Here is a 14,618-nt window from a genome sequence, read left to right on the forward strand (position 1 = left end):
ATTATATTCCAGAAATGCAAAAAGTTGTTGTATTGTTGCCGATACACTTAACATTCCAGGTTTAATCAATTATTTAGCTAGAAAATTGAACTTACCTGATTTTCAAAATAGTTTTTAAGTTAACATATACATCTTTGTCATCTGGTTCGATTATCGAGTTATTTGACACCAATGATACGAGACATTTTTTTGCAATTGGTGCAGATATCTCGCCGCAAGCCCTAAGATTGTATGTTTGTGATCGTGGTGTTGAAAACAATCAATCGACCTCTAACCAAGAGATTGTTCCAGCCACTGTGTATGGGGCCGAGCACCCTCAATATATATACTTCCACTCATTCCATATGTGCCAAACCAATGTGAGCCGGGTTACAGCTAAAACCAATGTGCCAAACCAGCTACATGCTTATTTTTTTATTTTATTTTTTTGTATTTTTCTTATGAAAAAGTAAAAACAATATTTTTATATACACATATATAAGGATATCAAAATAAATAAAATTAAATTGATTTTAGTTGATTGAATGAACAATATGAAAACTGAAAACCTTAGTTTTAGGATGATAAAATTGGAATTCACTTGTTGATGGTTTTCAACGATTTTGGACTTTTAGTGTTAAAATATTGATAATAAGTTTGTTTATTGCAATGGTGAAAAATAACAATAAAATTAAATCGTTTTTGATATAATTAATTTTTTTAATTTAAATAAATCAAATCATAAAACCATACTTTATTTTATTTATTTTTATATCCATATTATATGTGTATAAGAAATGGCTTTTACTTTTTTTTAATAGGAAAAAGACAAAAAAAAAAAGGCAAAAAGACTAAAATGACCGTTGATTTAACTGGCTTAACGGATTTTTTATAACGGTGTTAGTCACAGGGCATAGCTGAGACAAAATCGAATACCATATGGATCAAAACCATGATAAACATACCATAGTGATCCTAGTCAGAAAAACATTAAAACACGAGGACCAAATCCATAATTCATTTTTCTCTCTCTATAATATTAAGGATAAAATTGTTTTTTACTTAATAAAAGTGTAATAATTACATATTTCTAAAACTACATCATTTTTATTGTAGACATTTATTTGGAACGTGGGAAGTATTAAAAAAGAAAGGATAATCTATTTGATGAAGGCTGGTTTGATTTAACCAAGTAATAACAGCTTTTTTACTTCCTGTATGTTATCTAATTTCAAGTGTAATTATTTTACTATAGTTTCTTCATGGCTGTTTGTATTAGACTATTAACGAACATGGTTGAATTGAAGAGGAATCTTCACCCTTATATGCATATTATGATGAGATGCACCAGATCAATCCTTGTATCAAGCGTGATTCATGAATGAGTTTGAGATTAAAGTCGATCAATGGTCCAAATCCCTTCTTACGCTTCTCATATTAAACCCTCCTTCTCACACGATTATTCGTCTTGATGAATATTTGTATTGTACAAGGTTGTTTTAATGATTGTATATGCTGGGATAATAGGTACAACACATATCATGTTATTTGGATGTTTGATGGTTTTACCTCATCTAAATCTAGTTGGTAAAGATGTTTATATATATAAACTTGTAACTTCAACTTGTCATGTTGATACAAAACCGTACCAGCATGTACCAATGAAAAATAGTTGGTAGAAATTTAATTGATACCAAATATAATTAATTACTACACCGTATAAAATTTTACAAACCAATTACAATTCGTTGATACATGGTACCCACTGCATGGGCTTCCATCCCTCAGGTCGTATTCAAGGGATCTCAAGAGAGGAATTGTATCCCTAAATTTTTTGTACACTTAAAACAACTTTTACATGTTAAAAGAAGAGATTGTAAGGAGTTTGTAAATTCTACCCCTAGCTTTTCCGACTTAGGTGCCGTTTACCAAACGCTTACCCGAGTAAGCGCTTACCAAGTCATTTTACTTTACCGGATGAATACGGCAAGGACTAAAAATCTTACCCAGTATGAGCGAAGACAAGAATCGAGAGTTTTGCCCGTAAGTGAGAACGGGGATTACCAAAGGGCCTTTGGCCTAGGCCTAGCGGTATCGTAGCCCTTGGCCTTCTAGAAGGTCAGGGGTTCAAACCTCACCATAGGTGAGGAGGGTGTGTGAGTTTATTTGTTGCATTTGCCGTATATAAATATTATATACTTAAAAAAAAAGTGAGGACGATGACTCTTACCATGGTTAACGCTTATCAGGATAAATTGTTGCATACGATGCGTTTTAGTGAATAAAATCTTACCCGATAAGTAAACAATTGTTTTGAATTTTACCAGTAAGTGCTTACCGTGTAAGTGTTTAGGTAAACGGCTCCTTAGCCATTGCTTTAAAACTATCGGTTTTCATGCATTTTAAAATGTCAAGGATGAAACTTCAAAATAAAAACCAAGGATGAAAATACAGGCTATGGTTTGCAAATTAGTAGATAAGGTAACTATAAGCTAGTTGTTAACTGATAAATTAGTTGATGACTGACAAGCTAACTGACAGCTAAAAAGATGTGATGTCCATGATAAATCAACTATAAGCTAGTTGTTAGCTGATAAACTAGTTGATAACTGTACGCTAACTGTTAGCCGATAAACTAACGGGTAGCTGAAAAGATGTAACGTGGCATAATTGCAGTTGGCCCTGGGAGTTCCTAGGGAATTACTGTGTAGATATCTACCAGCAAACTGGTTATATTAGATACTTGGTGTATGGACATACGAAGTGATCTGGAAATGGGGACTAAAAGAGCAACTACTCGCTTGCGATATAATAAACAGACCGAATTCTTGTTCTAATCTAACTATATGTATAATTTCTCAATCTATCCAAATCACATATTATCTAAAAGGTACCGATTTATTTATTGTTCCGAAGATTGAAGCTGGACATGAGGGCAAAGCCGGTCTGGTTCTCCTTTTCTCCACAGGTGTTTCAGATCGCCTCGTTGCTTCCCCAATGTCAATAACGTGCCTGCGAAACCCAAGCGTTAGTTTCAACTTCTCTTTCTTGTTTTTCAGCCTTGCATTGCTAGGAACCGAAATTTTGGTTTTTTTGTTACAAAAATATGCCACAAAAGGAACTCTACATTTTACTTGGATTGCCAAATATAATGGTCCTTCTACATTTATAGTAACATTTTGCCCAAAATTTCTTACTCTTGCAAATTTAGTGTTTTGGCATTTACACATACGATCCAAACCAAACGAGCCCAGTATATCCCACCTAGAGGCGGGTCCTCGGTGGGGGGGGTGAGATGTACACAGTCATGTCCTCTACCCTGGAAGGTCAGCGCGGTTGCTTGCATAAAGACCCCCACTTTTGGCATGTACACATGGATTGTGGTTGGTTTTTGACGAAAAAGAATGATGGCTCAAAACAGTGATTACTAGCCAGGCTTCTATGATGTTAGGATCAATAGAGATGGAATGATGCGACCCACAAAATGGTGTGAGAATGGGTGGATCTCAACGTCAATAATGTACATGAAAAAAATGTGGCATAGACCGAACAATTAGTTTGAAGCATCAACACAAATTTCCCTGGATTTTATTCTTGTTTTCATTTTGTGAGTCCAGTTTGATGCATACAAATCTAAATAGGGATGGGATCAAGGGACCATATGAATGGACCCTTCTGTTATAGTAAATTATAACCATACCTAGGGTAAAAGGAACAATGTAAAGCAAAGCCGGTTGACCATGTCCGTCCATCAAGTTCAGAGCGACATACGTAATTAGCAGACCTGCAATATAAAAAGCATGCTATCAACACGATAATACCAAGAAATGCAACCAAATGGGCACAGAAAACATCTTGGGAAAGCTTAATGTGATTATTTGCACAGGTCTTTAGATACTGCAAGAAACAATATGTATATGAACTGTGAACACACACCCTAGCTAATAGTTAATATGTTTGGAGGGGTAAAATAGACTATTACACACATTGAGACATTTATTGGTTCACGAAAACAGTCTTATTGATTCTCAGCACCATCTCTTATGAATAAGAAGTGAAATAAGACTTGAGAGTTCAAGTGTTCAACACCTCTTAACAAACAAAAAGCACATAACTCAAAAAGTACATAACCGAAACAATTATTTTATGGTATATTTTTATCAAATTCAATTATTTATACATGATCGAAAAACACAGTTTTGAGTTGATGGCATTATTATCAAAAGCTGTCAATCAATATTAAGTTTCCATACCTAATCCATAAGCAATCATTGCCCATAAGAAGTATCCAGCTCGTAAGCTTTTGTTTGCCAGCCAATCATACCTAAAAAAATCAAGAGAATAATGTTAAAAACTTGCAACCCATCTAATAAAACTGCAATAGTTCCTTTTCGGAAAGTTTTCTTGTTGAACTTGCCTATTACCCATTATTTTCGTTTAAATTCATGCTATTGAGTCGGGAAGATTTTTGTTATCTTTATTGAACGGTATAATTCACATACTTATCCAAATCATCAAACTTAGTACTCCCTCCGTCCCAAAATAAATGTCTACGTTCTAATTTACCCTTAATTATGAGATGGAGAAATACATAACCCCTTCTCTTATTAGGCGAAGGATCGTGTAAGATGAGAAGTTATGGTGAGAAGTGTAAGAAGAGATCTGAACCCTTGATCACTTTTAATCTATGTTCACTCATGAATTGCGCTTTATAAGGGATTTGATCCGGTGCATCGGAATGCACCTCATTAGTGTTGACATTCAATTAGGATTGATCAAAGGGTGGAGATCTCTTCTTACACTTCTCACCATAACTTCCCTTCTCACCGGAACCCAACCCCTCTTGTTAAGGCTAAAATTGTTATTTCGTTAACTAAAAAGTGTAATAATTATACATTTCTAATATTGACCTTTTCATTTTGGACATTTATTTTGGGACGCAAGGAGTATCAAGTAAAAGCAATTTTCAAGGACTGGAAGGAGCATAAGAGATTCCTGATTGTGCAAAATTTGAAGAACTTGCGATACAAGTCGAGGTTAAATAAAAAGAGCCAATTGTTTAAACCTTAAAGAGAAGGCCACTAATAGCCCCGGTAATATGATGTCACCGAATCCGATGATGCTGTAGCCACCCCAAGGATCAAACATTCGTGGGATTTTCAGTAGCATCGGGATGCCATCTTCTCCGCTCTTATCACCACGAGCTACCTGTATTAAGAGGAACAAACAGTCATGTTGTGGTGACTATGAAAACAAATAAAGTCTGTAATGGTGGTCAACAGCCATAAAAACATACCATTATCATCACGCTTTCATTAAACCACCATTTGGAAACAAACACCCAGAAAATGTCATACAAGAACGCACAGCTGAGGAGAACCGTTCCCACCTAATTTGTCAAAAAATGACAGTAACGAAGCTCATCAGCAATATATCATCACATGTTGCGACCAATGGTTGTTATGATAGCATGGGATATGCAGACTGTTTAGAAAAGCAATGGAGTAACAGGTGCTCGGCTTATATGATGAAAATCATGCAAATAATTATCCGTCCGAGCCTAGATTGGGCCTGTCCAAATAGTTAGGTCTTCCTCTGGCTTTGATAAGGTTTTGGGCTCTATGTTTTTCCTCGGTAGATTATCAAGAGTGTCAATGGGTGGGTGGCAAAAATTGGTGTGGTGTCCCAGTTTCAGAAAGATCCAGCCGAAAAAAGAGAGAAATTTCGAGCTAAGCTTCAATATTGCCAAAAAATTATGTTATGAAATACATGTTGCACCATGCTACTTGAACCAACACCTAATCATCTACTTTTTGGACCACAGTTCCCAAGGATTTGAAGATATATCATTCAAGAATTAAAAGGACTCATGTCATCAAATCTACTTAATACATAATTGGGCATATCAATTTGAGACTTAGAAGAACTTGTGTCTTCATATCTACTTAATACTGAATTAGGCATACGGGCTAAATTATTATTGGCTTCTGGGATAGTTTTGATGATGGTAATAAATTACATCAAGGGTAGGGGCGTTGAGGGCAAGGAATACACTTTTGTTCTCTTTATCAAAAAAGTGTCTCAAGTGAAAACTAACACAAAGACAGCATGGTTACATCAGGTTAACCATTCGGCATTTGATCAATAGAACAATAACTGGTTGAAGCAAGGAGCTGACAAAGAATTCAATAAGTACCTTGAGGTTAGGCACTCGTATTATTTGAATTACCGTGATTATCAATGCGATGCCCTGATTAAAGACGAACAAAGAATGAGAGTTTCCTTATCAGTTATTCATCCATTTAAATTCAACAGCAATATAGAAAACAGCCAAGACAACCAACATACAGCAACAGAGGGCCACTTAAAATTTCTTGCACATATAAATATAACATGACGAACGCTTTAAATCAAGATATAATTGTTCAAGGTTTAAGTTGCAATTTATTTATGGTGCTTCTAAATGAAGGATGGTTTCCGTTAGAAGTTTCTACCACCTTTTTATCAGTTTATCACGTGACAACAGAATTATCAGAAAGTCAACGGCATTAGTACGCCCAATCAGTGGTTCCTTACCTTTTCGCTCTTGAGTTTTTGTTTTCCACATCTCATGCTTTCTATGCATTTTTGTTATCTTGTGTCAGTCTTCTTGGGGGATTTTTCAATTCTAAATTTACCAGATGCAGTTAACACCAACTGTTGTTTGGAGGAAACTTCAAAGAGATCCTAATTTCAGGTCTACTTCTAATGAAAGTTTAGGCACTCGTATTATCTGGATTATTGACAATATCAGTTCGATGCTCAAATTTTGTCGAAGTGGCTAAAACTTGTTCACGATAACCTATAGTAACCATGTTTGAACTTTACTAAGGTATTCCCCAGTGAATTAAAAGGGATGCGTTAATGAGCAGTCGGTAAATTTTCAACCTCTCGGGCGTGGTTTCCCACGTCTTCCAGAAAGACAATTATTTTGCTGAACAGAATAATGAGAACAGTAGAAGACAATGAAAATTATATAAGAAACAATGATCTTACAAGTATATCTTGACCTATCCAAGCAAAGGAGATCTTGCGATAAACAGCCCATACAACAGCGAACACTATGCAGAATGGAGAAACACCCAGGGTCAAATATGACACAGCTCCTAAAAATGGAACCTTGACGAATGTTTCTGCAGGATGTTCAAACCATCTGAAACTGCAATATGTTATTGTTAGTTCAGACTACAGACTTATATGGACATTTCATGAGAAGTTATTACTGATTTAAACTCCATGTAATTGACAAGGGACACACTACAGTCACCGAGAAACATACTTCAGTAATAATATCACCAATACTGGCATCACAACAGCAGTCACCATTATCAGCCCAATTATAGATACCATAGCCACCAATTCTGTCATTGTTAGTATTGGTATTACTACTGGAGGAGTTGACACAAAATCCTCGGCAGTCGTTATTCAAATACTGAATAAAATGTTGTACCATGTGCTTTACAACATGTACATTTGGTGACTACTACTAAAAGTTTGTGCAGGTACTGTTGACCATCTTTCTTCACTTACCACCATCACCAAAAGAGGATTAGAAGCAACTTCTACATTCACATCTTAGTAAACCACAATATGCATAAAACACTAGCAAGTAGCAATGTGTCACCCGGATTCATATGATGATGATGATGATGACCATAACTGTATGTATCTACCCTTTATATAACTTTTGGGTGAATAATGTGATCCATGTAAGATTTATAGTTATGTATCTAGGGAAGCTAGAAGTTTGCATATACAAGTAACAATAAAGAAAAAGGAACTTGCATACCATGATAATAAAGCCACCAAACAAGTTTGAAGACCCTGAAAAACGAGAAGAGCAAAGCTCATCCTTTAACAGCATGGCAATCAAAGCAACCAAATATGATATTCTTATTATGTGACAAAAAATGCACCTCAACACCACCAATGGCAAACAGGACAACCAGGACCTCGATAAACCAGTATGACATCAACTTGTAAAGCATGACCAAGAAACAGGATGCAATCACAACAAACAGAACTGCAGAAGTTGTGTTAATGTCCACCACACCACTTGATCGAGAAGATTCCGTATTCAAGTATTCATCAGAAGCATCCTGGCACAAACATTACTATTAAGGCTCAGCCAGTATCTTGCCAGAATTTGTTTTTTTCTTCTAAGTGATAAAACCCTATTTGAGGGGCAGTTCGATAGATCTACAATAAGCTAAGGATGACCTTTAATATTTTGTCCTGTTCGATAGCTGCTTCTCGGGCACTCCAGGCAGACCAGTAAGATGCACATAATATGGTACCAACAGCCATAAGCCACAAAAACACCTCCGCAACATCAACCAGTGGGCGCTTTGGAGAGTATAGCTGCACAGAAACTGAGAGAAGAGCATATCTTTAACAAAAAAGAGAAGAATTGAACAATTAAGGTTATATTGCACATACTCAACCTCCCTCTAGCAAAACTGCCATGTAGCCTCACCGACAATCTTCCCCAGAGTATCAGGCGAAAACAAAGACATGCCAATTTAGAAGCATAGAGAATTGTTACACTTACCGTTTAACTTATTCTGGAGACTCTCTTTCAAGCTCGCACCAGCATCTTGTGGAAGCATGACTGCGGGGATGCGAATATCCACATCAGATTCATCTGCTTCGCACACCATCTTGAAGAGTTCTGTAGAAGGATATCATGTTAGGTTCCAGATAATAAGAAATTTTTTATTTAAACCTTGAACATACAATTAAAGAAGTGAGGAAAACTGCAGTTAACAAAGGTATGTGAAAGCACGTACCTGTACGGTTGTTGATAATAAGGATCGCTGAAGCGCCTGCAGCTTCAGCAACATGTGCCTTGTCCGTAAAACTGCAGTTACCTCGGTGCACCAGGATAACTTCACCAGTAAGCTACAGACAACAAGACCTCCGAATGCTGAGTTCTGATATAAGTAGCAAACTCAAAGAGCTTTCAATACCAATTCTCACACTTACTACTGACGTGTCGGAGTTGAGAGAGAGAGCTAGGGCAAATAAGAAGAAAAGTGAACCTTGTTTTTAGGTGTACTACAACAGTCAGGAGGGTCTGCAAGAGCAACTCTGCTTTTATTAGCATCCTTCTCCTTTGATTCCAAAGTAGGACCAAATCGTGCACCAACACCCACAAACTCTTCTTCTTCATTATCACCAATCCAAGTTGGAACTTTGACCTGTTATGCAACAATCAGCAAAGAACAAAAAACAAGATAAGAAAACTCATTTGGGAAAAGAGACATTGAAGCAAAAAATAGATTAATATTATAAACAATTAGTTGTACTTCTGATGAAAATGAGAAGGAACAAAAAGTAAAAAACTGCATATCAAGCAAACCAAATCAAACAAAACGGGTTTCAACTTTCAAGATTGATTTAACGAAAGCAACTCACTCAAGAATGTAGACAGTCAGAAGCACCCACTCATTGTATCTTAGTTACATTTAGAACCAAAGCATCACTCATGAGGTACAATTTGTTTCAAGATGTACAGTTAATACATTAAAAGATGTGCTTTCTTACGATGTGCTTTATAAAGTAGCTTGAAGGGCTTACTTGAGTCGGATTGAGTTTGGTACCTACAGCAAACTGTTGCAGACTGCATGTTTCACATGGGGTTAAGCCACATTCATGCTCCACAAACACACAATTGCTGCTTGCTAGACTGCCCACGGAGCATTCAACAAGGATAACTAATTGACGGGACTAGAATTTTGTAGGGATTTATAGGGTACTCTTCTCCAAACGTTCTACGTTACGTTGAGACCAGGAACAACCTAGAGTACTCTTGATACTTGTAGAGAAGTCGGTCATTTTTTAAGATGAACCTAGTAGTCTCCTAGGCTCCAAAATACCTTTTCTTGTAGGAAGTTCTTTTTTTTAAGTACATAATATTTATATACGGCAAATAGAACAAATAAACTCACACACCCGCCTCACCTTTGGTGAGGCTTGAACCCTTGACCTCCTAGGAGGCCAAGGACTCACATACCGCTAGGCCAAACGTCCTTTGGTTCTAGGAAGTTCTTATTGGTGGAGACCATACATGTTCTCTATAAACTCCCTAGAAACCTTTCAGGGGTTCTTGTGTCAATCTTCTAGCCAAGTAGCCAAGTTCCTTCCTGAGCATTTCAGGCTGGCTTGGCATTTTTGAAATCTCTAAGGGCTAAGGCCACGAGATTGGTTAAGGTGTACACAATAAACCTTGAAAGAACTGTGAAAGAGGTAAATAGACACCTCCCAACTAAATAGCCATATAAGATTTACATCATAAAATCAAGTTTGCATATTGCAAAACCTCTACATGATATACATACAGCATGTACATTGAACTGGCAATTTTCAATATGAAAGAATTCCCAGATCACACTTGACCAAACTATAAGCTCCACTTTCTACCATGGATCATATATAACAGCTTAATAATTTTCATTGTAACCACCCGAATACATTAGGAAAAAGATCAAACCGCGAGTGTAAGGATACAATTTAACAAATTTCCATTTCAATCGAACTCCAACACATCAAAAAGGGAATAATAAATTGCTTTTTCAAACAACATATCCTGGTGTATCAAACTGACACGAAATTAAATTCAAATACCAAGTTGCATATAATAACAGATAACGACCAAATCTGCGTCTATTAGTGTACAAAAACTTGTCTACAAATGAAAACCTCATGAGCAAAAATTAAATAACGACAATAATAATTATTTAAAAATTGAACTGATCCTGAAGCATACCAGAACGAAGTTATTATCACATCCAGGTCTCTTAGGTGCTATATCGTCCTGATGGACTATATCCCCAGCGTAGACCAACGAAACACTGCAAATTAGGGAAAGTACAACCACCTCAAGCACGGCTCTGCTTCCCTTTGTTACTCCCTCCATTAAGGGATTCTTGATTTAGTTAGATACAGAGAACAGAGATCAGTAGAAGAGAGAAGGTGATTCAGGAAAAAAGTCAAAATTAGGGTTTTTTCTCTTTGCTATGTTAGTTATCGTGCTTAGATGATGGTGGAGATGAACATGGTACGAAATGAGAAATATATATACGTACAGGAAGCGTGTATGTATAAGTGTGATTTTTTTAGTTAGGGGCCTGCTTCTTTTCGTTGTTTCCTTTTGTCGACGCGCAGCACAAGGGCGTGGTTCACAAACACACAACATTTTATATTTGGTGTACGGGTGGATAAATCCTAAAGGGTCGGTATATTTTATATAATAAAAATATATTTCATATAATAACATATTTTAATTTGTTTTGGGGTGTTTGAGTTTGATTATAAAAACAATTTATTGACTTATTTTAGTGTGACACCGGTAATAAGCAGTTTTGAGTGTTTGGATAAATAACTTATATCGGTGTCAAACCGGTAATAATGAGTTTTTGAAGAAGTTAAACCCTTCTGACTTATAATAAACTGATAAGTGTTTTTTTAGAAAAAAATAAGTTGTTTCAAATAAGCAATCTCAAACACCCCCTACATCAATAGTCCTTTTTCGGACTTTAATATTATTACTCGGTCCTAAATTAATGGGTCGTTTACCAAACGCTTATTCGGGTAAGACTAATCAAGTCACATTACCTTAACGGATGAATATGGTAAGAACCAAAAATCTTACCCGGCAAGAGGGAGACAATGACCTTACCGGATGAATCTGATCAAATTGGTTCCACTATAATCATCTCTACAAAACAAACAAAAATTTTACCTAACAATAAAAGAAATTAAGAATATGTTCACGATACCCGCTATACGAGCCGACTAATCTCAGGACGATCACATGCTTCGTGGGTAGCCTGGAGTCACCGCATTTGAATCTTTGTGCTCACAAAGGGATTTTTATTTCTCTTTGGATTCAAACCTGAGACCTCCATATACTTTTAACATTTGGATACTAAACTCAAATCAATCAAACACCACCCTTATGATTATGTTCACGAAATTTAGTAACAAATCTATGATTTTTAATCATTATATACATCACAATAACTTTTGGTTTTATTGTTTTTCTTCCCTACAAAACAATGCCCAAAAAAATATGACATTCACAAGCATACCCAACTTTCTTTATGAAAATAAATAAAGTTTTTTTTTTCAAATACAGTATATTATTAAAGCATAAAAGAGTAATACAACGAAGAAAAACTATCTAACACTGTAAGGTATAGTAAACAAGAACACAGATAAATTACAGATACTCAAAGGAACGAGATAGATGATAAAACACAAATTAGGCCCGACGTTAAGGAAGAGATAAGTTGGATTCTCAGTCCACATCTCCCATTAAATGTTTCCTGTACTGATTTGTCTCGACACTCATTCGAACTTGCATATCAACAAATAGCATCTTGACAGAGTCCAACTTGTGTCGTAATGTTGGCTCCAAACTGAATTTTTTTATTCTATCTAATTGTAGTAAACCACTTCAGAACTAAATAAAAATTGAAGAACATATATATATTGGTGTAATGACATTCGACTCGTCGCCACTCATTTGGCATGTCATCAAATACTTTGTCAAAGATTTAATTTCAATCCGCGAATTCATCGGATCTTATTCACATGTTAATTGATGTACTCATGTACCGGTATTTTTCTAATATCTTGAAGCACTCCTTAAAGTTTAACGTCTACATATTTCATACACCAAAAAGAATTATACTTACGAAAATAAGTTGGACGGGTACACGAACTGCGTTGGGGCCTTCATAGGTCCGCCCTTGGCACTAAAAGGTTCAACTATGTTGGTGATTTGTATCACTAATATCATTTAAGTGTAGTGAGATTAATTTGTTGACTAATGTAATTATGATAAATATCGAACAAGTAAGGAAGGTGCGAAGTGCACATTTGTTTGAGTTTATTTTGATTTAGGGGCGAAGCCTCTAAACGACGAGGGTCCGGGGCAGCGCCCCGGTGGCGGGGTCCAAAGGGCAGATCCCCTGGCTGGGGAGGTTGGAAATTTTTTATTCGCGTAATATTGCTTTGTAAAAAATGATTCAAAAATCCGAATTTGAAAATTTAAACCCGATTTTTGGCCCCGTTTTTTAAACCCGGTTTAGGGTTCAAAAATTGTTGTTTTGATAGTTTTCGTATTCAATTTCGAATTGATCATTTTGATTTTGAAAAGGTACACAGATTCATAACATTTTTTCGATTCTCTGTTCGAAAACACTGGATTTTATCCGATTGTACCATCGAAATACTTCAATATGAAAGTGTTACACGACTTTAAGTGGAATCCAAGCAATCGAAAACCAGAATTTCTAACAAATTATTCATGAACGAATTTACATAACAACCCGAGTGATTAGATGAAATGACTGTCTTCTTATTGTTTCATTTTTCTAGTTGCTCGTTGTTTTGTTAGGCTTTTATTCGTAGTTATTTTTTTACTCGTCTGTTTTTGCCTCTGTATTATGCATTTTATTCTTTTTTATTAAATATTATTTTTTGGTTTTAAAAAATATTCAAAACTTATTATTTAAAAATATAATTTTGATTTAATTATTAAAGTCGGTAACAAGTAAAAAAAATACAGATAAACACCCCAGTTGCAAAGAGAAGTGTAGCTATGTCGAGTGGGGAAGTGGATGGCGCATGGAGATTAGGTGGATTGGTTCAACCGGTAACCGGCTCGACCAGTAATTTAAATTTTTTTGTACAGGCCGTACTGATAAGACAAGGCATTCATTGATGTTTATGGTACGATCTAGTAACGTCTGTTGGTAAATAATTAAAAAGAATCTTTTATGAAGAGGTATTTAAAATAAATTATTTAAAAATATATTAAATGTTTTTAATTTATCTTTTTATGATATTTAAAATTCAAATCGTTTTTTTTTTATTTCTATCATTTAAATCTCGTAAGTTTTAAATATAAGTGACAAATGAGTAGGTCGTACAGGTTAGGTAACCAATCAAAGTTAATAAGTATATATAATTAAGGTTTGATTGGATTGACTAGTTGATATATTTTTTTATTCTTTTTAAATTTAATATTAATTAATTTATTTGGTACGGTCTCAAAATTATTTATTTATTTTTTAAATAAATAAAGCATTAAAAGGTTGCAGGTGGTTGCATTACATCAAAGTTGACTTGTTTTTAATTAAGTTTTCTAATTTGACTCATTTATTCATCAACAATAAAATATAATTAAAGTTAATTCATTTTTACATAAATAATTAGGAATTGTTTGTTTACCTTTTAATAGTTCCATTAAGAGACAACATTTGAATCGTTAAGAGGTGAATCTTGTTTGACAAAACAAAGGTCCGCCTCTTAATGATTCTAAAATCATCTGAATGATTTTGTATCCTAGGTCTTTCTTAATCATTCAACACCCTAATTCCATTTTAAATACTTACTGAACAATCTATTTTATTTTACATTATATCATGAGAGCATCTTAATCATTCTGCATCAGACCATTCGACAACTGTTGAACAGTCTCTTAGTTTTACCACATAAGTACTTACTGATATCAATTATTTTACTGATTAAGCATGTCATGAATCAAATATCTTAACCGGTAAGAAGCATAATAAGGACTGAGAGTCTTA

General features: G+C 35.2%; 1 protein-coding gene across 2 annotated transcripts; it reads right to left on the reverse strand.

Moving 5' to 3' along the window:
• Nucleotides 1-2,672: 2,672 nt before the first annotated feature.
• Nucleotides 2,673-11,064, reverse strand: LOC112522535 (signal peptide peptidase-like 2). 2 transcript variants are annotated; one of them, XM_025131730.1, is made up of 14 exons: nucleotides 10,787-11,064; nucleotides 9,060-9,218; nucleotides 8,808-8,919; nucleotides 8,570-8,689; nucleotides 8,239-8,390; nucleotides 7,935-8,117; nucleotides 7,808-7,842; nucleotides 7,015-7,177; nucleotides 6,176-6,229; nucleotides 5,276-5,368; nucleotides 5,045-5,187; nucleotides 4,233-4,303; nucleotides 3,680-3,763; nucleotides 2,673-2,991 (listed from the first exon to the last, which is right to left on the reverse strand). In XM_025131730.1, exons 1-14 carry the CDS (start codon nucleotides 10,934-10,936, stop codon nucleotides 2,882-2,884), a joined length of 1,629 nt encoding a protein of 542 aa, XP_024987498.1. In that variant the 5' UTR covers nucleotides 10,937-11,064; the 3' UTR covers nucleotides 2,673-2,881. The 2 variants fall into 2 exon arrangements, with proteins under 2 accessions (XP_024987498.1, XP_024987499.1); XM_025131731.1 differs by lacking the exon at nucleotides 10,787-11,064 and having other exon boundaries at nucleotides 8,808-8,951; nucleotides 9,060-9,108.
• Between the last annotated feature and the right edge of the window lie 3,554 nt (nucleotides 11,065-14,618).

This window comes from Cynara cardunculus, assembly GCF_001531365.2.
Source record: "Cynara cardunculus var. scolymus isolate 2C chromosome LG 12, CcrdV1, whole genome shotgun sequence".
NCBI classification, from domain to species: Eukaryota; Viridiplantae; Streptophyta; class Magnoliopsida; order Asterales; family Asteraceae; genus Cynara; species Cynara cardunculus.